General features: G+C 36.6%; 1 protein-coding gene across 5 annotated transcripts in view; it reads left to right on the top strand.

The window, feature by feature from the left end:
- SUGCT (succinyl-CoA:glutarate-CoA transferase) overlaps positions 1–23,807 on the top strand; it is a 333,192-nt gene that overhangs the window by 269,545 nt on the left and 39,840 nt on the right. For 4 of the 5 annotated variants that reach the window (XR_012633080.1, XM_074898183.1, XM_074898184.1 and 1 more), the window contains one exon: positions 8,634–8,697. Coding sequence is in view for 3 of the 5 variants with exons in the window: in XM_074898183.1 (XP_074754284.1) it covers positions 8,634–8,697 (64 nt within the window). In the remaining 2 variants the exon portion in view is untranslated. Of the gene's footprint in view, positions 1–8,633; positions 8,699–23,807 lie in introns of those variants that run through there. The other variant, XR_012633081.1, reaches the window with a different exon arrangement.

Raw genomic sequence — 23,807 nt, 5'->3', positions numbered from 1 at the left:
AGAGCCAGTGCTTTGAATACAGCCACACCCCATCTCGCTATCAGGATGAGCCAGGTCCCATATCCAAATAGCAGTACAGCCTGTCTTTGCTTAAATATTTACGTGAATTTAGGATTTACACATTCAAACCCACCCAAAACATGGTTTTAAAATCACATTTCTGTTCTCAGGAAAAAAAACACATCTGAAAAGTGTATGTATTTTTTTTAACCAGTAAGGACAGATTCTCTCCTCTGCTGTGTTGCTAGACTGATGGTGCAAGAGATCGTCAGGGAGCTGTGTTTGGGCACTTGAGGGAAGGGGCCTGATTTTTGAAGCACCCAGAAAGCCTTCTGAAGTCAGGGTCAGGTCTAACAACCTTGAAAATCAGAGATCTTATGCAGTTAATTACAGACTCGTGTCTTTGCGGTTTTATATATTTTGGACAGAGTTATAGAGCTTTGTTCTCATAATCTCCTTGCTAATAATTATAAATATTAATTATACCATATACTAATAAACTCCTCTGGAATACTTGCACTCCACAAGAGTTAAAAACCTGATTCTTTACTGGAATATGGTCTGCTATTAGAATAAAAGTACATTCTTTTACTCTCATTATTTTCCAGTACATCTGATGAAAACATTTGAGATTTATACAGACATATTTAGCAGCTGTCTCATGTTTACTTAGACTGTGAGGTATAAATTGAATTTAGTACTTTTTCTCAGGAATAAGTATGTGTTTGACGATTAGACAATGACAAAGGTGTTTCTGCTCTGTCACAAATGGTTTTCATTGTTTAATATTTTTTGGATTATTTAATGTCTCTTTGTGCATTATACTGTGGCTGATTTAGTAGTAAGGACTTTTTCATTTTTATTTTGTAGCAGTAGGTGCTAAGGGTAGTAAACCATTAATATGAAAACTACTCTGAGTATCTGGGTCATATCTTACTTCCATTCTTGAATTTAAAAGATGATTTAGAAAACTGAATTACTAAAAACATTAATTGGCTTGTTCATATTGGCCACAGAAACAATTTGTTGAGTAGATTCTCGGGGAGGAAGAGGGTGAGGCAGAACTTGAAGAACAGACTTTCACAGGGTGCCTGAGAGGAGCTCGCTGTGGTGGATAAATTTGGTGCCATTATTATGAACCACTAAAAGAATCCTGGCAACTTATCCAGGAAACCTGGTGAAGTTTCATCATCTTTATGGTCACTTCTGAACTGCTTTTAGCCTAATGTGCAGGTTTCATAATTTAAGATTTTTGGTATTTCAAATGGACGTTGGTTTGGTATTTAATGGACGACAAGAAGTAGGATTTCCATTGGGATACTTACACAAAGAAGAGGAAGAACCTCTGTGGAAGGAGTTGTCTAGAACTGTAGCAAAAATAGATTGCTGCTGTAGAAAATTAATGAGTGTAGTTATTCATACAGGAGTTGAGGAAAAGCTGACAAATGAGGGCTCACACCGTTTAAAGACATCTGCAAATGATGTCAGTCATACAGAAGGTGTAAGGGACAAGAATGAAATGTACAGCAAAAGTGAAGGAGGGACAACTGAGGAATTATGGAAATCTAATACAGTGTCAAACTTAAGATTTAAATAAAAAACAATGTGACCAACTCCCTGCTTCCCCAAATGCATACAAGACTATACATATCTGTATACCAACATGAGATGTGTAAGAGAAAAAATAGGTGACTTGAAATTCTTGGCAAAGAAGGAGGACCTTGATATAGTAGCCATTACAGAAGAATCTTGGAATGACAAAAATCAATAGGAGAGTGTAATACCTGGCTATAAACTGAACAGGAAGGACAGATTAGGTCATAGAGCTGGGGGAGCAGTATTAGGACTATACTGTTGAGCCTTCTGATCAGGAAACGGATATTAAGTCCAAAACGTTGAAGGAGATCAAAAAATCAACTAAGCCTAACGAGGTAGTATAATAGTGGGTGACTTCAACTACCTTCAGCTGGTCAAATGTCACAGTGGGATAGAGTATAAGGGAAGCAATTCCTCATTGCTGAGTGGTTACCTTTTTGAAACTTTTAGTTCTAGAGCATGCAAATGGAATGGTAGTTCTTGACTTAAGTGATGCAGGAGGAACGCAGGTGAGAAACTCTTAAGTCCTGTATCAGAACAGCCTTTCTGGGTTAAAGTCATGACCACTGTAATACTTCAATATTGGAGAGCCTATAGCTAGTTTATAGAACTATTATTAGACTGGAGGATGTAAAAACTCTTCAGGCAAAAGATAGTAAATAAAAAGTAAGGAAATTAAATCTTAAGAATTAACATGGAATCCAGCTGAGGTGCTCTGTAGTAGAACAAGAGACACAGCAGCCAAGTAGAAAAGGAAGAAGTATTTGAATATGATTACATAGATCAGGATCTTTTTTGAACCAAAGATACATGCTTCAGTCATCAAAACCCCATCCCTAGGGATGTCAGCAAAAAGTAATTTTGACTACAACATGTGTGTAAAAAGCTGTGAAGCTGTGTCATAAGAGGGAGATTAGCAAAGCCATCACCTCACACCCACTAAGAAAAGAAAAAATTATTTTTCAATCTATAAGATACAGGTCTAGCAGAAAGCAGAAATGGAGAATAAGGACATTCCAGTGAACTGTGGTTTTCTTTTGTTGTATTCATTTAGTATCACAAATGTGGTGATAAGGACATAAGGGACTATAACATACAGCACTTAGCGTGTCAGAATAAGGGACTGGGGTTAAAGAGGTAAATTAACAAGCAACCAGAAACAAAAAACACAGATTTCACTCATTCAAAAAATTAGTAAAGAACTTTACTGATCAGTAAAGTACTATTGTGTACTATTCTGGCATGAAATAGTGAGATACTTCAGGTATGAGAGGTACTGCCAAAGTGGAGATAGATGTGGTTCAGTAATACAATACTTACATGGCTCATATATAGAGATGGTATTACCTTCTCCAGGTGAGCCCTATATGTTGGCAACAGGATGTGAAAATGCTGGGATTATTTCATTGGAGAAAAGGAGAGTTAAGGGAAAACATGCCGATATACAAAACGTTGTGCTGCATAACATTGCTCTGGAATTATGAGACCAAGCGGAACCAGGCATCAGTTAGGGATACATTTAATATCCTTTTCAAATTTTAAAAGAGTTAACATCTTCTTATTTGGAAAGAGGTGTTTTGGGGATGTGGGATGTGATTCCAATATGGCAGTGTGTTCACAGCACATACCGTTCCTTCTTCAGGAGGTGATTATGACCATAGCTCTGTTCAGCATGTACAGGAGGAACTGTTATTATTTTCTTGTGGTTTGGAGACTCAAGTAGTAATTGCATTTGCCAAAAGCCGGCTATCTTGTGTGTACAAAATATGGAGAAAATGGTTATGTCATTTCCTTTGTGGCCCTGAAAATCTTTTTCACTAAACTCTAGGTGAAACTGAGAGAGAGTGGTATCTGTACAAATGCATATTTTGAATGTGTGGCTCTACGATAAACAGAACTTTCAAGCTGGGGGTGGGGGGCAGGGCTGACAACATGTTTGATTGTTTCAGATTCCTGCATCTTCTTCAATTGGAATTTGGAAGCTGATTGTACTTTAGGTAGTACCTAGAATGGATTGGAAACCTTACTGGCAGTTCGAAGAGAAACTGCGTTGTCATGGGTGATTGGTTACATGTATAATCAGTTACATTACAGTTGAAATGAACTAACACGATATGAAATTAACCTTATGATAATTGCAGAATTTGCCAGATGTTTACTAGGTGGCCAAACACCCCATTATCCACATGAAAAAAGGCAGAAGCCATGTTTCTGCTTTTCCTACCTGCGATTTGTGCTGCAGCATCAATAATGAAGTATTTTACTTCCTTAACATGTAAGAGACCCGTTCATTTTTGAAGGATGCAAGGAAGATTAATACTTGTTAATAATAGCATTCATGACTAATTTCTGTTTCACAGCTTTTGTTACTTTGCTATGCAATCTTTTTATCAGAAGAACCTTTTTGTATATTTATTGTTATTATATCTATCAATTAAGGGACCCAACATCAAGCATCAGATATTCTTAGAAGTTGTGGAGTGTCCAAGAAAAAACAGATTTTTTTAAATCATCCTGAAGCCGTATCCTGCATGGTGATATTTTTTCTAGCTGTTTTTAGATAGATAAATAGGTACTCACACATGTCTCAAAGAAAGCCACCATACATGTTAGTAGTCTGTATGTCTTACTACTTTAAGAAACAATACAGTCATAGAAAAATGGCAGTTTCACCTTTTTCCTTGAAAGAGCTGTGGAAGTTGAAAAAGTATCTTGCACCACTGCTTGAACCATATGATCATGTAAAGAATGAGTCTTTAGTCCCAAGAGATCAAAGATAAAGCCCTTATTTGAATCTAGATTTTCAACCTTGCAAGTCTTTTACATGAAGATGAAATTTAAAATTGTTTCTGCAGCCATATTTTATTTTTGTATCATAATTATGTTTCTTTTGAAGTTCATTTTATTCTCATTTTCTTCCCTCTATGTCACTTAGCTTTTGAGACTCAAAGAAGACTCAAATATCAAAATAAAAATTACAATATTGAACTGAACATGCCCACTGGTAATATAAATATTCATGCAGAAAAGTAGTGTCAGTTGAATAATTGTTTTAAACAAGGTGAGAATACAAGAAATAGAGTTAATATTTGATCCTCCTTGTGAAATCAGATGGCTAAGGGATTTTAACTCTGCCTGTTATAAAAATTTTAACCACTTTTTAACTTGTAGTTTTTAACAACGTTAGGGAAAAGAGCAAAATTAATCATTGAAGTTATTATATCTGAATTACTGTGAGCTTCATAACGGCCGATGTAAGTATCCTCCATGGTTTTTCTCATGACAAGCTAAGAGGAAATGATGAAACAACTGAGAATATATATGGTGAAATATATTAAATTACCCTTGGTTTGCATTACACAACTAAAATGTTAAGATCTTTGCTTAAAAGATTCTAGGTGGACTTCCTTATATATAGTATTGGGAAAATAATATTGAAGTAGTTTTTTAATTGAATTCTTTTATTCTCTGAGGTTAGAAGGCATAATCATATGAATTGTTCTATTTGCTGTAGTTTGAATAAAGTCATGTAATAACCTATACTGACTAAATAAATTTAAAATATAGTGACTTCTGTTGTTTTTATCCATCACCAAACAATGTTTTCTTTTTGTAACATGGACAAATCTGCTACTGTCTGCATATAAAATAAATAATCCCAAAGCAGAATTGTAGCAACTAATGATAGAGAATTATATCTATTTTTCATTGTATATATAATATCTATACAGTTTTTCAAATTCAGACTGCAAGACAGTTTTAAAAAAAAAACCCCACATATTATGTAGCAAAAGTTGATGCAGGAATCATTATAATAGATGGCACAAATCAGAGCAGCCCTATCTTCTGTTGACTTCAGTAGAATGTGGAGATTTTTTTGCTATTTCATGTTGTGTAATTTTTTCTTTCTTGCAAATAGGAGAGACTTTTCCTTTACAGTTCTAGGTGTCATGAGAAAAGACATAAACATGTATGAACAGGAAAAAAAAGTCCTACCTAAATATGTCACAAATAACAGGAGGACACTACTAGTGCTATTGTTAAGATTACAAAACAGTGACATCAGGTATTCTTTTCATTAACCAGTAGACAGACAAGAAAGGTTCCATCTTTAATCGACAAGATTACTGTATTTTGACTAAAATGAAATGGCATGAAAAGGTTATTACTGGAAGACAGAAGACTCTGCTTCTGATTCTCTTACAATGATCCTGTTATATTCAGTGTAAAATGCCACCCAAACATAAATTTGATTCAGAAAATCTCAAATGGGAACAGATAATATAGTAATGACTATTTCTAGTCTGGGAAGTAAGCCATATGGGAAAAAAAAAAAAATCTACTGATGGCTGTCATCTTTTACATGATCTTCTTGATTAATCAGTTCCTTATACTGAGCTAAGGTAAATACAAAGGGGATAGAGCACTCCACCACATCAGAAGGATTGTGACCATTTGAGAGGTATAAGACAATGGAGAAGGCAGCCTTCGAGTTCTGTTTCTTAGTTTGTCCTCAGACTTCCCTTGTCTTTCATGATAATGGACATGAACATTGTATTCTCCCAAATTCTAGGATGCAGTAATCTCGTATGTTTCCTTCATAGTTTTTAGAATGCACATAAGGAGGAGTCAATGAAGTTTTTTCAGTTTATTTTTGGGAATCCTAATAGTGGAACACATGAAACACGAAATTACACAGTTCTTTTAAACAATGTTGCTGATGGGGGAAAAAAACCCGTCTTTGGCCAGATTCATTTCTTGGGGGTTGTTTTCTTCAAAAGAAAAGATGTAAGTGTAGAAAATAAGAGTAATAAGAGTAATGACAATGGCAGTATTTTTGAGGAAATAATGTGTCTGAGAGGGAAAATCAACACTGTACTTATAATGAAAATGGAAAGGAAGCTTGACTTCATCTTAATTCTGTTAAAAGGGAATAGAAGTTAGACTGGTGATCCTCAAAGACACGGCTGGTTTTTCTTAAAGAAAAGAAAATAAATTCTTTAAAGAAAAGGGGGATGGAATGTGAGTCCAACAAAAGGAAATATTTTAAAAGGAATATGTCTGCCTTATTAGAATAAGAATTTAGAGACCCGGAACACAGGAAGGCATGAATTTTGTGGAGACCTGAGCAGCTGCTAGAGAATCTGTATGTTTTTCTTTAATCAAATTGTGCCACTTTTAGTTACAGCCTTTAATTTGCCATCTAAAGAACTGCTTATGCACCTGAGTGTGCTGTTGATTTCAAGTTCAAATAGGCGTGTTTCTGGCATTCAGGTCATAAATCTTCAATTAAATGCATAAAGAAAGCCTGTGTAAGTAAGTTACGGAGAAAGGAGGCCAAACTTTCAATACTGCTTGATTAAGGGCGTAACTGGAAAGATTCTAAATATGAGTTAGAACAAGCAATTACATTTTCCGATTCTGTCATTGGGAAAAAAAATCTGGATGTCTCACTTAAATGTCTACCAAAACTGGAGTTAACCTTCTGAAAGAGAAATAGAACTAATGATTTGGTACGGGGCCAAACAATTAGACTGGTGAACAGACATTCTTCCACCAGCACCTATTATCAGAAATATCTGGATTTCTAAATGTCAGCTAAATAGGCTCACCCTACAAACTAAGAGAAAACTGACCTGACCTTTTGACACCACCTGTTCAGGAATGAGAATTTCTTAGGCATGCTATTCTACACAGATAAAAGGTTCACAAAATTTGACCTGGAAAGAATAGTTAAAGGAATTAGTTTTGTTTAGTCTAGAAAAGAGCAAACTGAGGGAGGATGTGATTACAATCTTCCAGTACGTAAAAGAATGTTATAAAGATGCTAGTGATTGGTTTTCTGTGTCCAGTGGGGAAAAAAAAACAAGAATAAATACAAAGCAAAGATGTTTAGATTATGTATCTGGAAAAAAAATTCTAATAATAAAAATAGGGAATATGGTGCAGACTACATAAGAAAATTGTCATCTCATTAACTGAAATTTTTCAAGAATAATTAGACCAACACCTGTCACTAATAGTCAAGGTTGCTAGTGTTGTTCGTGAAGCGGGGTGAATAGGTAGATGTATTACATGATCCCTTAACAGTCTTTGCCCATCTTTCACTTTCTAAAGCTGATACATTTGGCAAGGCACTCTAGACTTGTTGTTAAATCAGATATAAAAATAATTGGTTAATGGGAGGCTTTTTTTGTAGAGGATACTTCATTAAATAACTAATTTTTAAGAGTTCTGATTATGCGATTAATTCTGATTATGTGATTAACAGTGTTAGAAGGATGGCAGAATAATAGGTAAGGAAATGATAAAGATTGCTTATTGGCTTTGGATGCAGGATTCTATTAACAATAGCAGTGAGCTTGCTGTTATGAATTTCTTTGTTACTTGAGAATTTTGGTGTCATACGTTGTTTTCTGGTTGAGGTTAATAACAAGAAACTGGAAATTGTGATGAACAGTCAACTGATACAGATATACACGGGACTGAAGCATGGCATACCCACTTGAAAGAACAGAAATAACATCAAAAATAAGTCATCTTTACTAAATGTTTGTAAGAGCTACTAAGACAGCATTTCATAGTGTGATCCATCACGAGCTCAAAAGCAACTGATTAACAATGAAAAATAACTAAAGAGCATAAGCTATGTAAAGGCCTTCAATACGTACTGCAGATTAAAAGTGAAAGTGGGTGAAGGTTTTAATTCTCATTCCATGTTGGTACCAGTTGTCTGTCAGTGGTTGAAAGCATGACAGGCTTGCAGCTCAGTTTCATATGTTTGATGTTGGAGTTTAAAGATATCTTAGACTTGTAAAGTCTTACTGAAGCATTTATTTAGATGCATAGAGATTAGTGTCAAACATCAGGTCTTTAATTTTATGAATGAAGGAAATTATTTGAATTGTAGCTTCCTGTATTTTCAGATTTTTTTTTGTGAAAGGATGTGATAATATTTATCTCCTTTTTTTCCTCTTGAGTTTAGGAACTGGTCGTATTTTTTTATTACATACGTGCTTGGTTGTTTTTTTTCCTAGGTTCTGCACAATGGACTTGTGATGGAAATGAATCATCCAACAGCTGGGAGGATAGCTGTTCCAGGTTAGATGTTTAATTCTTTTTTCTAAATGGGGCTTGAAATTAAATGCTACATGACATCCTGAGTAGTTCTGGAACTCAGCTGAGGACATGACACATCTTCACATTTCAGTCAAATGAACAAAAGTTTAACCAGGAAGACATTTGTGCTCATATTCATTCCGGTAGCAGAAAAATGGGTTAAAATGTGTGTCAAAATAGCTTCTGGTTTTCATCGGTCAGTTGTCATAAAACATGAATATGGATTTGATAATATTTGCAAACTCCCACTGTTAGAAATATTACTGCTAAATCATCTACATGAATATGTGAATCTGTTTTTCATTTAGGTCTATTTTGCAAGTTACACAGGCTTATTTTAGGAACATTTCTGTTGTAAAAAAAAAAAAAAAAAAAAGAAGAAAGAAGAGGGAAGTTTGTGCTGAAGGTTTCATCACACTATTTCATTTAATGAGATTAGACATGAAGCTCTGCAATGATGAAGTCTTAAATAGCTATTTTGGATTTCCAAAGAATACAGAAGTAATAAAGTAGTCTCTCTTTTAAGCTGTAAGTGGATCAGGACTTGGAGCTGGTGTAGCTTTACTTCCATTAGAGTTAGTTATGGAATGGGGTTAGCTTCATCCAGAGCCATTATGAACATTTTCATTCAGATTCTCCCAGTTGGCTGTTTTGACAGCTGAGCTTTATCTGACAATCTACTAGCTATTGGGTCAACTTTTTCTGCTTCTCTATGCTTTTCTCTCTCCCAAGCCACATTGAGAATTGTTTCCTCCTTCATTCAAAGCACCATGTCATTTTTATTTTTATAACATCTTCTCCTTACATTGTGATTTTCTGTGCCAAATTCCACCCTCTGACACAGCATCCAGTTGTCATCAATTTCAGTTGACTTAAGCGCTGTAGTGGTAAGAAGAATTTGACCCATAAAATTTATCTTAATTTGCACATCCTGGAATCACACTGGGACGCAGAAAGGATTTTTTGAAAGAAATCAATCCCATATTAGATCATGTTTTCTGCATGAATAGAGGGGTGTTTTGTGTGCGTGTATGTGTATGCTTCATATTTACTCTTTATCACAGTTTGCATTCCACATTTGGTCCCACTAGGCTTGGATGTTTGGTTGATTGTATTCAAAAATGCTTCTCTAATTTAGATGCATATATCTGGAAATAGTAATCCTTTTGTTTTAGTTTCTAACAGAAAAGTAATCTTGGTTTATTTGTCCAAAATGAAAAGACTAATAAGGGTTTTGATTTAATTCTTTTTAAAGAAGTGGGCAGAAAAGCCTTGCAGATGGTAGAGAAAGTGTGTAAGGTTTTCATGTTGCATACAATGTATAATCTATCTTAGAGAAAGCAAATACTCCTTAAGGGGATAGGTTAAACTGCAAGAAGAGGAAGGAGATGAAAGGAATGTTCTAATGTCTGTCAGCAGCGATAGAATGTATTGGCAAGAAAGTAAGTTTTTACATAGGTAAGCCATAGTACTTCCCAAATCCTTAGTTATTTTTTATTTTATTAAACCAGTGACATTGCACTAAACTAAAATAAATCATCTTAATCTCTAATGGCTTGCCATTTAGATGGGCTTCTATGAAGAGTTTCTTGTATTGAAGCAGATGGCTGAAATGATTATTGGATATTTGAGCAGGAAAAGGAGAATTCCTTCCTTTCCTGGCATGGGAGGATAGGGAAGGGAGAGACAGGGGAGGGAAGGGTGAAGGACACTCATTCAGTGTGAGCAGAATGGACCTATTGATATCAATGGAAAGACAGTGCATTACTCTGTCCCAAAATTGAAGTGCATAAGTGAGTTTGGCTACTGTTGATGACAGATAATGGAAGTACCCTGGAATTGTCCTGGTCAGTGATATATCTGAAGAGTACAGGGAAGGGTGTGCAGAGAAGACCTCCAGCAGATAAACTGCTTCTCAATGAGTATTTAAAATAGTAACTTTTTTTTTTTTCCCAATTAGTTTTTATTTGAATATATTATATTTGGTAGAGAACAACTTTGCTAAGCTCTCAGTTTCTGGTGCAGGGTTGCTTATTCAGCAAGATTAAGATATTAATGTGAATATTGAAAATTAATAGACTAAAAATGTCTCTCCTTAAAGAGACTGGGGAGACACTGATCCCAAAATAAAAGTGGGTGACTCTTATTTCTTAATCATATAAGCCAGGTTTTAATGTGTCTTTTAATAGTTGGATTGGACATCACACTTGAGGCTCTTGAAAGAGGTTGGACTTGTGCTGCCAAGTAAAGTTGTGAGTACAATGACATATACTTATTGAGTGAGAGCATGCTGGCAGATTTCAGCTCCGAGTATCACGGTTGGCCTCTGTGTCTAGCATATTGGTTTAGAGTAGTCCTTCTCCAGGCATGTCCCCACTTTGAGACTGGGTTCAAATCTGTATATGAATCCTCACTTGTAGATCTCACAAATTGAAATTCTGAGGGATTTTGCCATTGACTTTAATGTAGGCTGCATTTTTAATGTTGGACTTGGTGATTCATACTCCTTTTTTTCTTAAATATCTTTTGATATCATTACTGAATTTGGTTCTTTCCACACCTAGTCAATGCTTTCCCCTTGCCTTTTTTTTAAAATTCCCAGCCTGAGATATACTGTGTGCTGATAAGGACATCATAAGTACTGGTGGAAATGGAGTGGGAGAAGCCACATTATAAAAACCATATTTCTATTTATTTTTCTTTTCAAAATGCAGATTGATGGTAGGAGAGATACCGACCTTGTATTTTGATATCTCTTGCTTCAAGTATTTATTGAAAAATGTCTTTGCACATATACACTGCTGTTACTAATAGCAGGATATCAGATTCAAGAATGGATGTGAAAAAAGGAGTTCATCATGTCTGACTAAGAGTGATTGTATAAAAGATTGTAAGACCATTTTAAAGAAAAATGTTGTTCCGTGATAGTTGAGTGATTTCATTAGGATAATGTTTCACATATACCATTCAATACGTTCATGTCATGAAGTTATTCTAGATCTGACTTGCATACATATGCTTGACATATATAGAAGGTGCAACGCTGTGAGAGAGCTTCAGTTGAGTCCCAAAGGCTGTACTCATTCTTCACAGGACTTGTTCATCTGGTTGCAGGCCTGTACTGATGAATCTCTTCTGGCTCTCTATCTGAAGTCAGCTTAATCATCTCTTGTTCAGGGCAGGACTCCGAAGATGATGGTGAGCCGGAGCACCTCAGCTGCAGAGGCTGAGGAACAGGGTCTTGGTACAGCCTAGGGAAAAGGCAGCCTCGGTGGGGCCTGGCAGCATCCCCCAGAACCTTTAGGGAGATTATCAGTGTGAAGAGCCAGGTTCCTCAGAGCAGTGCATGGTGGAGGATGAAAGGCAAGAGAGCTTCAGACTGGATACTGGGAAGGTCGATTTCATCGTGATGACAGTCAGGCAGTGGAGCAGGTTGCCCAGCGAGGTTTTGCAGGCTCTGTTCCTGGAACCAACTAGATAAAGCCATGAGCAGCCTGGTCTGACATCAGACCTGACCCTAATTTGAGCAAGATCTTGGGCTGGAGACCCGCTGAAGTCCTTTTCCACTTGGATTATGTTCTTATTCTGTGACTAACCTCAGTATCTCCTCACTTAGCTCTGTTGTGCTTTCCATCTGGAGTAGAAATGACATAGTTTAATAAAATGGGGCATGTAGAGCACAGAAAGTACTTCTGACGGCAAAAAATGATAGGGGAGAGATGTTTGATAGAGTGCCGGATTGTTGATGATGCTTGATGGCACAGGGACAATACAGATCAGTGAAGGGACAAAATTTCAAGAAGCTTTAGCATGTGGGTTAGTCTTGAAGTGCTTTGCCAAAGAGTAATGGACTTTTCCAAAGAACGGTAGCATGTGGGTTTCTGGGAGCCACTGAGTACTTTGTTCTGAGTTGCAATGTGAACCATAATAGATACCAACCCATACTGATTATGTAGAAAAAACATAATGGATACAATGCAATCTTGCCCAAACCTTTTCCATTATCATCTATTTTATATGGTTTAGGAAACTCAATAGTATTCCAAACTTCTGCATTATCTAGTGTCTAATGTTGAATTTTAATAGCTGCCAGTTGTTTTTTATAGTTAAAAGAGTGTTTGTAGTATGATTTTTTTTAAAAAAAGAAAAACCACATTGCATTCAGCTGTCCCTAACAAACCAACCTTTGTAGAATTTATTAACTAGCAGAAACCTCTGTGAAATAAACCTCATTTCTGACCCCTTCTAAGCCTTAGCGAATTGGGAATTTTGATATAAGCTTACACTTCGGAATCATCTCTCATCAAACAGGAAACAATATAACTGCAGAAATCATGTAAAACACCTCTTCCAGACAAAACAACTGTTCTTAGTTTTGATAATGTTTATATTGTACGTTCTCCTCATCCCCATTTCCTGAGTTGATAAACACTATTTCTGTCCTTTGGCCCATGATCTGCATCAAGGATGTCTTTAATGCTCAGAAAGGCCAATTTCGTACCTGGCTTTGTTGATTTCTGTCTATGCTCTTGAGATGTGTTGGGGGGACTGCTCCAAGCTCAGTTAGGAAAAGCAGTACAGGATTCCTCTTTGGCATAGATTTCTTGGACTGAATTCAGGGGATCTATGTTAATTAATCAACCCACTCAGGAGAAATGTCTCTTTTTCCGGTCTTCTCCTGTCACTGTGCATTACAAATATACTACTGAAACAGGAAAGACATTTTTTTCAGAGATAGGCTTTTCCTGCTATATGATTCATTAAATGGTGTCGTGGTTCCATGGAGACTAATTGCCATCAATCTCTTAGAAGAATGGTTTTAAGGAACAAGACGAAGAGGCAAGAAATCTAATAGGACTTCCTTACTGTGCCACAGATTTCTTCCTTAACCTTGGACAAATCACTCTCTGTGTCTCACCTTACTAATCATTTGTAGTTTTTGAGATCTTGGTTAATAGTTGAAAAACACCTTGATTTCCAAGGGAAGGAAGTTCTTGGAAAAGCTCTTATGTATTTTTAAAAATATGTATCCAGATTTATTATGTATGTATGTATTTATACTTGTTTTTTCCATGTACGGGGAAGAGTATTTATAGTTGTGGTAATAACAGTGGGGTGTCTATGTGTTTGACCAGTACCTTTCAATACAGGGAGCAGATATGGCTGCTAGTGATACATGCTATCTTTTATTGATCATTTAATGGAAGTGTAGTGGGGGAAGCTTCAGCAGAACTATGTATATGGCAGAGAAAAGTGACTTCTGCACGGGGGAAGTTTGCAGGAAATTAAGGAAGTCTGTACTCCGATCCATCGTTTCCTGCAGATAGGAGATCCCACAATATAGGAGCAACAATAACAACATAAAAAAATCCCAACAGTTTTTTTTTACAAGAACCTCTGCTTGAACTTCTGATCCTGCCTGCTTCTCATCAGGCAGTTTTTTCATATGTGAGTGTGTGCGTGTGTGTGCATGCATGCATGTGCATAACTGATGTTGATTGAAAAATTTTAATTTCACTTCACTATTTATGGTACATTGGAGACAAACAGCTTCACCGGCATTACCGTTACCTCATTCACCTTTTTTAGTCATCAGGGCTGACTGTTTATGTCTTTTACATTCACAGAGCTGATTTCAATTTTGAGGAATTCAGAACCATTACAGGAACTCAGCAGAAATGATGTATGACAGCTCACTTAGCTATCCTCAAAATACTTTAAAAAATCTTAATAAATATATAAACAATATATTCATACTGATTGCAAAAGCAGAAAAGAGATGGTGGGAATGCCAAGGAATATATTATAAACTTCAGGATTATGTAGAAAAGGCTAGTCTATGTTTTTAATGAATGGCACTTTAATTTGGAATCTTTTAAGATTCCCTTTAACGTAAAACATAAGCAACCAACCTTTTCATATTTTGTTCATCTGTCATATGTTTCCAGAGTATTTCTCTACAGTATATTTTAAAATTTGCTATACCTCCTGGAATGGGCTTAGTCTCACAGTTGATACTTTTAAAGTTAATGTTTTAAGGAAGAAAAGACACCTGTTTCTTACCTAGTTCTGGGACTTAAGTTGTTGGGAGAAATTAAGAAATAGTGAAAGCCTTTTCCATCAAGCTCCAAGTAACTGAGTAATAATGCCAACTGGGACCGCAGCACCATGTGTTACTCAGGCAGTGGCTCTCCAGGACTGTTGTTCAGAGTGTCTGAGCTGGACTCTCCTCTCAGCAGACCCTAGGTTTTATTGTCTGTCTTTAAGTTGTGGCAATCAAAGTTGTTGTTTTTCTTGCATCATGTGTTTCTTTCCAGGAACTGACTGCTGTATGGGGAGGGGAAATAAAAATTTTTCAGTGGACAAGTAGGGATATTTTCCTACTCTGTACATAATAAGTAGAATGGTGGTTGACATTTTGGTGAATGTTGATCAGTAACTATACTCTTACTTACTGAAGAATATTTTCTCTGTATTTTCCTCCATGTGTCCTATGATATACTAGGATTTCCTGTAAACTGGACATCATAGTTTCTTATGGAGAGTAAGTGGAACAGTATCACCCTGATGTTACATAGGGAAAAAAAAAGGTTGAAGTATTAACTGAGGAGCCAAATAAACTCTAATTTCCCACCAATGGTGACAGTCCTAGAATTCAGCTTTGTTTAAAAATGGGTTTTGTTTTTTGTTGTTTTGGTTTTTTTTTTTTTCATTCTGTTTAAATGTGTTTCCCACTTCTTTCTTTATAAGTAACAGCAACTTAGAAAGTACTTTCTTAACCTTCACTCTGTAGCAAGCACAGCCAGGTGCTCACACAGTTCAGGGTGTGTGATTGTAAAGATATATCTGCATGCCTCGGGTGCATTGTAAAACAGCCAAATTACTTCAACACCCATAAATTGTAAGTGTATCTTTATGATCTTTAATAATTATTGGATATAAAAAGGAATCTTCTGTCAGCTAAAAAAGTTTGGTTTCATTAAATGTAAAAATATGTTTTAAACATTTAGAAAATTTTACTTAATCCTTAGGATACTGAGTATACTAATCCTCATTTGTGTTTCTGCCATGTTGTCTTGGCCTAAGACCTGCCTCCCCATGAATGGAAAGAACGATTGGACTTAAACTGTTTTCTGTGAACCTAGACTGAACAATTTTATGGTCAGCAGTGGCCTTTATATGATGTAGTTTGCTTTCTTATGGCATTGGCCATAGAATTTCATCAGTATACTCCTTTCACATGTGTTTGACTACAATTTGGTTTATCCAGAAGTTATCAAAACACGGAAAATTCATCAAATATCTGCCTCTTTCTTTAAATGCCTGATCAGGTTCATTGTTAAAAAAGCCTTGCCATGATTCTAATTCAATGTTACCTAGTTATATAGAACAACAATATATTTTTCATGTCTTTCATGAGCTTTAACTGTATTTGTTTTTTCTCCATGAAAGTACTATTTACCTGAAAGAAGTCACGTCTAGATGACTGCCTGACAGACTATGTAGAGTAATTTTCCTCAGGTCTTTTCAGGTCCTTTGTGCAAGCAAAGTGCAGCAGCTTTGTAACTCTGTCCTTTTTTATTGCAGTCTGAGTACTGCATATTTACAGGAAGAAATTGCAGTTGTACAGAGGGCATCACAAACCTCCTGCCTGACTCTGGGCAAGTCCCCTAGCACATGAAGTTACATTTCTCACTTTTTCATCCCAAAAATTGGGATATAGAACTCAAAAGTAACTACGGAGCATAATTATGCTAATTATTTTTTTTTCCAAATTACAATAATGACATTACATGAAATTTGATGTTATGCTTTCTTTGCAGTTTATGGCAGAAGGGATTGAGTCAAAATGAGGGGCAAAATAAGACTTATACAGCTAACTTTACTGTTCAGTTGATTAAAGAGCCTGCCATCAGTATATACCATGTACCTGTTGTGGGTTAGTAAATTTATATGTATTTAACTTTTTTATCTGTAGCTCCTGAAGTAGGGCATATATAAGTTCTGTTAGTCACTGCGAACTTGCAATTATTTTTGCTCCTCTTCCTTGTACTTCCCACAACTCTTTCTAGCAATGTCCTGCTCAGAAATCAATCCCATGTTGCATCAAAATTTCTTTATAAAAAGACCAGTATTGACTAACTTATAGATGGGAGGTGTCTGCCCATGCAGTAAAAATTACATTGATCTATTTAGCTGTCATGCTGCATTTCAAGCTCATGTCTAATTTGCTTGCCAATTTAATCCTGAACATTGTGTCAGCACGACTATTTCCAGATATATATTTCCACTTATGTGCCTGTGTTTCAGGCTATTTTTCTTCAAGATACCTTTTTTTTTTTTTTTTTTCCTAATATGAACAAAAGAGAGTAAAGGTTTTGATGCTTCTTATCTCTCTAGATGCCTTTATGTGGTCAATGAAGACACAATTTTATTGGGTAAATTTGAATCCAACAACCTCTTCACCTATTCTAAAATTTCTGCCTGCTGTTAGCGTGGATACATTTACCAGTAGATCTTCCTTGCATAAAAGCCCTGCTTCAAAACAAGCATGGTGATTTCAACTTGTGTCTTGAATATTCCAAATGATGCCTTAATAATTTGGGCTATCAAAAATAAAGCATTACTGCCACCTCTTTTGCCCTCTGCCATTTTGCTAACTATTCTGGAGCTCTTTTGGGGTTCTGGGAGAGTAGGGAATCTCAAGAAGTTTTCCAAATGTTTTATGACTAGATGCAATTATTTTTTTCCAGATTTTTATTTAGCTTATATTATTCATCAAAATTGAACCAAACTTGCAAATATTGTTTTATTAAACGTAAACTTTTTTTTTTTTTCAAATAAAACAAAGTTGTCCATCCTATCACTGTGTGCAAAAGGTTTAAACCCAGACAGAACAGATATGAACTAGCTTAATCCAAGGCCTATTGAAAACATTAGACATTGGGTCAAGACATGATTAGAAAAATCTTCCTAACACAGAATTTGTTAAGGTATGGAACAGAGTCCCCTAAGAAGACATGGAATCCCTATTTCTTTGGTTGTCTGAAACTAGACTGAACATAGCAGTAAATAAAAACAGTTTACCCATATATAAAGCAATAATTGTTCTATTAAAAAGGATTGGTAACTTAATGAATTCTAAAATTTGGTGTCAGTTCATTGCTTTAAATTAAAGTTGTTTAGAGATTGTGCCTGTGGCAGGCCAATAAAAAAATTTATATTGACGTGTGTAAGTAGAGTGTTCCTCATGGGTTTTGAACTGGATGCAGAGATGAAATGAGGCGGAGGTTTGCAGATTAGAACAAGGTTTTTAATATTCTTTGCAAGCTGTTTTTAGAAACATCACAAGGAACATAAAATCAGGCCCATTTGTGAAGAGAGGCAGTACAATTTACAAACAAACATGTGGGGCGAACAAAATTTCAAAGCTGAACATGCACAAATGCCCAATTCCAGTTGTCCAAATTGCACATACTGAAAGCACAACTGCATGCACCCATCTGCTATTCCCAGCCCATGAACACAGACATATTTATACAAGCTTGTATAACAACTCGATAGTATTCTAAAGAAATTACAAGGTTAGCATTGCTTTGAGTATCAGATTTAGATTTCTATATGAGACTAGATTCCTCTGATGAAAACTGTCCTCTAATTTGCTGAGTTACATTTGGGAATTGGTTTATCTTTCTTGAAGAACTGGGTAGTACAATTTTCAGCTACAGCTGAGCTAGTGATTTTTTTTTTTTTTTTTCATCCAGATGAAGTTCTGGTGATGCCATACAGCCATTTCTTCTTAGATTTACTGTCCATGCAGTATGTTTTTTCAGTGTCACCTAGTTTGAACCATTTTGGATTGGAAAGGGTCAGTGAACTCCCTGGAAAGAACACCCTTTAAAAATGGAAAAAGTTTATATGATGAGGTCACACCTCAAATATGAGTTTCATATAGAGACAATTGTTAGCTTTCAGGTCTTGTTGCTCAGCCAGAACCTAACTATCATCTGGGATCCCAGCAGAATCCTATGTCTTCTTCTCAGATGCCTGAATCTTAAGAGGTTGAGAAGCTAAAGCAAAACAGCTCAGAGACACTGTCCTGGAAATATCAACAGTATCTGTGCTGTGCCAGGGATCAGAAGGAGTTGTGCTGATAGCAGAGAAATTAAAATAGGACCTACAGGACTACACTGCTGAAGAACAGGAGTCATTGTTTGGGCTCAAAGCTCACCTTAGGGAGGTGTAAAATATAACAACTTTGATCAAGAAACGAGTAGTTCACAGCAAACAGCGTAGTGTCAGGGTGGAGAAGGTGTGGTCACTGAAGGACCACACTGATGAGAAAACGTGGGGAATGAGTTGAGGAAGGAGATGATAGAAAAAACGTACATTGAACTGTGGCCTTACAATCACCAGCTGGTGCAGATAGCTCCCGTCCTTAAATTCATCATTGCTAGTTGGTGTCAGTGGTTAGTCAAACCAGTATTCTGAATTTCAGAAGTTCTTATTTTGAAGTACTTCTTATCAGTATTATATGTAAGTAGTACTTATGTTTCAGTTCTGGTTAAGGTTCAGTGCAAACTTCAAAACAATAGGTCAAATTGAATTCCAGTCTGAGACAAAGGAATGATTATAAACTTTTTTGGTTTCATGTGTGGTTTTTCTCTTGGGATAAAAGTTTTTGTGGAAGTGCTTAGAGTATTTAATTTAGAAAAACAAAAAAAAAATCTTTGCAAAGGTGATCACTTTCTATACAGTTCTATCAGATATTTCCTTAATGATATAATGAGTTATATACTTGATCATGTGAATGCACCACTTACTATTTTGTATGTGCAAGCCAGGTGTTTATGTGAATAAACGAAGAGTGTACAGTTTTGTTTCTTTTGAATATACCTGCAATTTAAAATCTGGCCTTCCCCTCCCAGTAGGGAACACTTCAGGGATGAGTAAATTTGGCAAGGGAAGCTGTTTTGGCAAACATCCTAGTTTTCACATTTATTCATACTTAGGGGAATAGAGAAGATAAAGATGGGGCATAGATCTTGTGTTGGTAGTATTTACCTTTGCTACCTTCCTAGATAGCTATAATAAAGATTAGTGTTGTAATTCCTGAAAGTGAATTTTTACTTGCTGACTTCCTGACTACTCACTAATAGTTGTTTTATCTCAAAACTGTATGCACAGTTTAATTGTCTACCCTTCTACTCCTCATTTTTGCTTGGATTTCCTGAAAAAAAACCCCACATAAGAGAATGCTGATGTGTCCTTTTGCTCCTCATAGGTTCAGGTACCATGCTCTAGCTTTCACCAACTCTAAAAGAGTGTTTTGAGAGTGCAGGGGTAAAGTGTAACTTTGGTATAGCTGCATGGCAACATTAGATTGGAAGATACCGTTTTAAATTATCCTTCAAGTAATTCTGTAATACTGACACTGTAGAAAATACTACTAGGGTGAAACAGGAGAAATTGGAGGAGTACCTCAGATTTTAATGGAGAAGCTTTGGTATCTTCCTCTGAAGCCATTCACCTTGTAAGAGGCATTATTCAGACCTTTTTAAAGTCTTTCAAAATGTTGGCTAGTGTGGAGATATCTTGGAACCTTCCTAACAATTGACTTTCAGAAAGCAAGCAATACCATGTTTACTACTTTAATATGACTTCTAGATTCTCACTGCTAGGTGGTCATCGCTCAGAGTTGCATCACCCACCACCAACCTCCATGTGGCAATCTGTTACCATCTCCATGAATCTGCATTTACTTTCAAGATGTTCTCAAGTCTTGGCTGCCTTTTTTTTTAATGAGGGAAGTTTGAAGTCAGTTACCATATTGTGAGGCATAGCACATACTTCTAATTTTCAGGTATTTTCAGAGATTGGTATTCTTTTCCCCAGGTGTACCCAGACGTGAATCAAAACGCTTCATTGATTGTATTTAGAAACTATAAGTCTAAGGTCTTATCTGACTCTTGGAAACCAGTATTATACTGGGCACCAGTTCCAATGAAACAAAATATTATACTTCTATAACATAGTTATATATTACACCTGCATATCACATATGAATATATATTATATACTGTTATAGAACATAACACTCTTGATACCCATGGAGGTTAGTTGGTATTAAGCTGTAGTAGTGAGAGAAGTAGGTAGTTTCAGTGCATCTAATTTATAAGAAAAGGTGATTAAAAAAAATCAGAAATCTCAATATTTTGTGTTTACAATATTAATTTTTGTTTTTACAAGTGTTGTATGAAGGAAATTATTATAGGTGAAAAGAAAGCTAAGCCCTGGTATCATATGGCATTTTTTATCTGCTAAGCTTTGTGCAGTATTTACATGTAATTATAATTATCTTTGATATCAAAGACAGCAAGAAAAATCATTATTTATTTATAAACAAGATTTCAAATATTGGGTACATTCAGGGAATTTACATACTCTGATGATTTATGGTGATTACATTGTTGAAAATAAATGCCTTAGAAAGTTGTGGATAATTTTTAAACTCAAGATGAATGAATTAAACAAATGTCTTATTTACAGTAAAGCATGTCCTCAGTAAAAGTGCTCTGCTTTTTTTTGAAGACTTGAGTTCTATTTTCAGGAGCTTTGTCATATATTTTTTCTAAATTTACTGTAATTAATGAGAAGTAATGATCAGTAATCAACTTAAATGTGCCGCAAAATATGGAACCTAATATATGCAAGACAAAATTTAAGCATTCCAATTCATGGTACACTTTGTAGTATATTTACTGATAATAACACAGAGATATTAAGAGGATCCATTTGTAGAGGCTCTTTAAAAAGTCAAGAGTAAGACTGAAAACTCAAATCATAATTTAGGAAATTTCTGTCTTCTAGTGCTTAATGTCTCTATCTGAAGAGTATTTAGTAGTTCAAAATTTACTTTTATATTTTAGTATAACCATTAGCACCTCCTGTTTTGTAAAAAGCAATAAATCCTGCTCCCAGTGACCAGGTCATTTGAACCACCACTTTGGGGAGGAAGGAAGGTGTATTGGTTTGCTCATCATACCGGGATAATAGCTGATTTCCACTTCATTGCTGCTTTTAGCTACTTAGCTAGCAATACCTATGGGCCAAAGACACCAATCCAGGCAGAAATGCAATTATACTTAATTCAGGAGTTATTTCTGAGTGCACATGTAATTGGTGTACAACTCACACAGCCTTTGGAAGACTTATGTCTTTTGATTATACATTGGCTTCTTCCGCAGGCCTCATATTACCAGTCTTTCCTAAATACTGCAACTGTGAAATGTAATGACTGAGGAATGCTGGCAGAAAAAACAAATTTATCCTGAACTTTAAGATATAATGCATATAAAGTTCACTCATCAGTAGTGTTCTCCTGCTGGTAACATTCAGCCTGTAATAAAAAACAAGGTGATTGAATGCATTCACATCTATCTGTAAGAGAGTTACATAATAAGAAAAAAGATAAATTATTAAGACAATGTACATTCACCAGAGTACTTAACACTCTTACGTGACCACTCACCATACAGGATATGACATAATTATTATTTTCTAATGCTATTGCATATATTTGACAAAAATGAGAAAATACATCCAACTAGTTCTTCTTTCCTCTATACTCCTACTTCATAGGCCTGAAAGATGGATTTAAGCCATATATGTTGTGTATTGTGGTTATGTTATCTATATGATGCTGAAATTCATTTTGTCTGTGTAAACAAGCAGGTAGCTTTAAATTTATGCACTTTTTTTTTAATATTTTATTTTCTAATTTTGTGTATTGGAGCTTATTGCCCCTACCTCCACTCCAGTTTATTTGGCTTTCTTTTTTTCAGTAACTTCAATTTTTCCCAGACCATCTGTAATGTGGACACATGTCCTCCATATATTGTATATTAAAGGAGATCCTGTGCAACAAGACATGCTCAGATTGCTATGTACACTGTACTTTTGGATTCGAAGGAATTAATTAATTTAATGTGAAGGGATATAATTCATATTGTTCTCTTGAGAGTTACTTATTTGGACTAACAGTGCGGTGGGTGAAGAACTGGCTGAGGGCTCAAAGGGTTCCAGTGAACGGGGCTACAAGTGGCTGGTGACCGGCCCCCAGCGCTGTTCCTCAGGGCTCAGTTCTAGAGACAGTTCTGTTCAGTATTTCCATCAGTGATCTGGAGGCAGGAGTTGAATGCACGGGTAGTAAGTTTGCTGGTGATACTAAACTGGGAGGTGCTGTTGACTCTCTCGAGGGACAAGAGGCCTTGCAGAGGGATCTGGATAGATTGGAGCATTTGGCACTCATCGGTGGCATGGAGTTGCACAAGGACAGATGCCGGATTCTGCACCTGGGGCAGAGTAACTCTGGGCACCAGTCTAAATTGGGAGAGGGGTGGCTGGAGAGCAGCCCCGCAGAAAGGGGTCTGGGGGTGCTGGTTGGCAGGAGGCTCGTCAGGAGTCATCAGTTGTGCCCTGGCAGCCAAGAGGGCAAACCGCACCCTGGGGTGCATCAAACCCAGCGTAACCAGCCGGGCAAAAGAGGGGATTATCCCCCTGCCTTGGGCACCGGTGCTGCCTCACCCTGAGTATTGCCTGTGGTTCTGGGCCCCATAACGTAAAAAAAGGATGTGAAGGTACTTGAACATGTCCCCAGGAGGGCACCATAGCTGGTGAAGGCTCTGGAGACATGTCCTGTGAGGAGCGGCTGAGGGCTCTGGGTTTGTCTGGTTTGGAGAGGAGGAGGCTGAGGGGCGACCTCACTGCTCTCTGCAGCTTCCTGGGGAGGGGAAGGGCAGAGGGAGGTGCTGAGCTCTGCTCCCTGGTACCCAGCGCCAGGACGCGTGGGAATGGCTCAGAGCTGTGTTGCCGGGGGAGCTTCAGACTTGACATGAGGAAACTTTTCCTTACCGGGAGGGTGGTCAAACCCTGGAACAGGCTTCCTGGAGAGGTGATTGAAGTTCCATGTCTGTCAGTGTTTGAGAGGCATTTGGACAATGCCCTTAATACCAAGCTTTAGCTTTGGTCACTCCTGGAGTGGTCAGGGAGTTGAAACAGATGATTGTTGTAGGTCCCTTCCAGCTGAACAA

This window comes from Athene noctua, chromosome 2 (assembly GCF_965140245.1).
Source record: "Athene noctua chromosome 2, bAthNoc1.hap1.1, whole genome shotgun sequence".
Lineage (NCBI taxonomy): Eukaryota > Metazoa > Chordata > Aves > Strigiformes > Strigidae > Athene > Athene noctua.
This window is presented reverse-complemented; position numbering and strand designations above follow the sequence as displayed.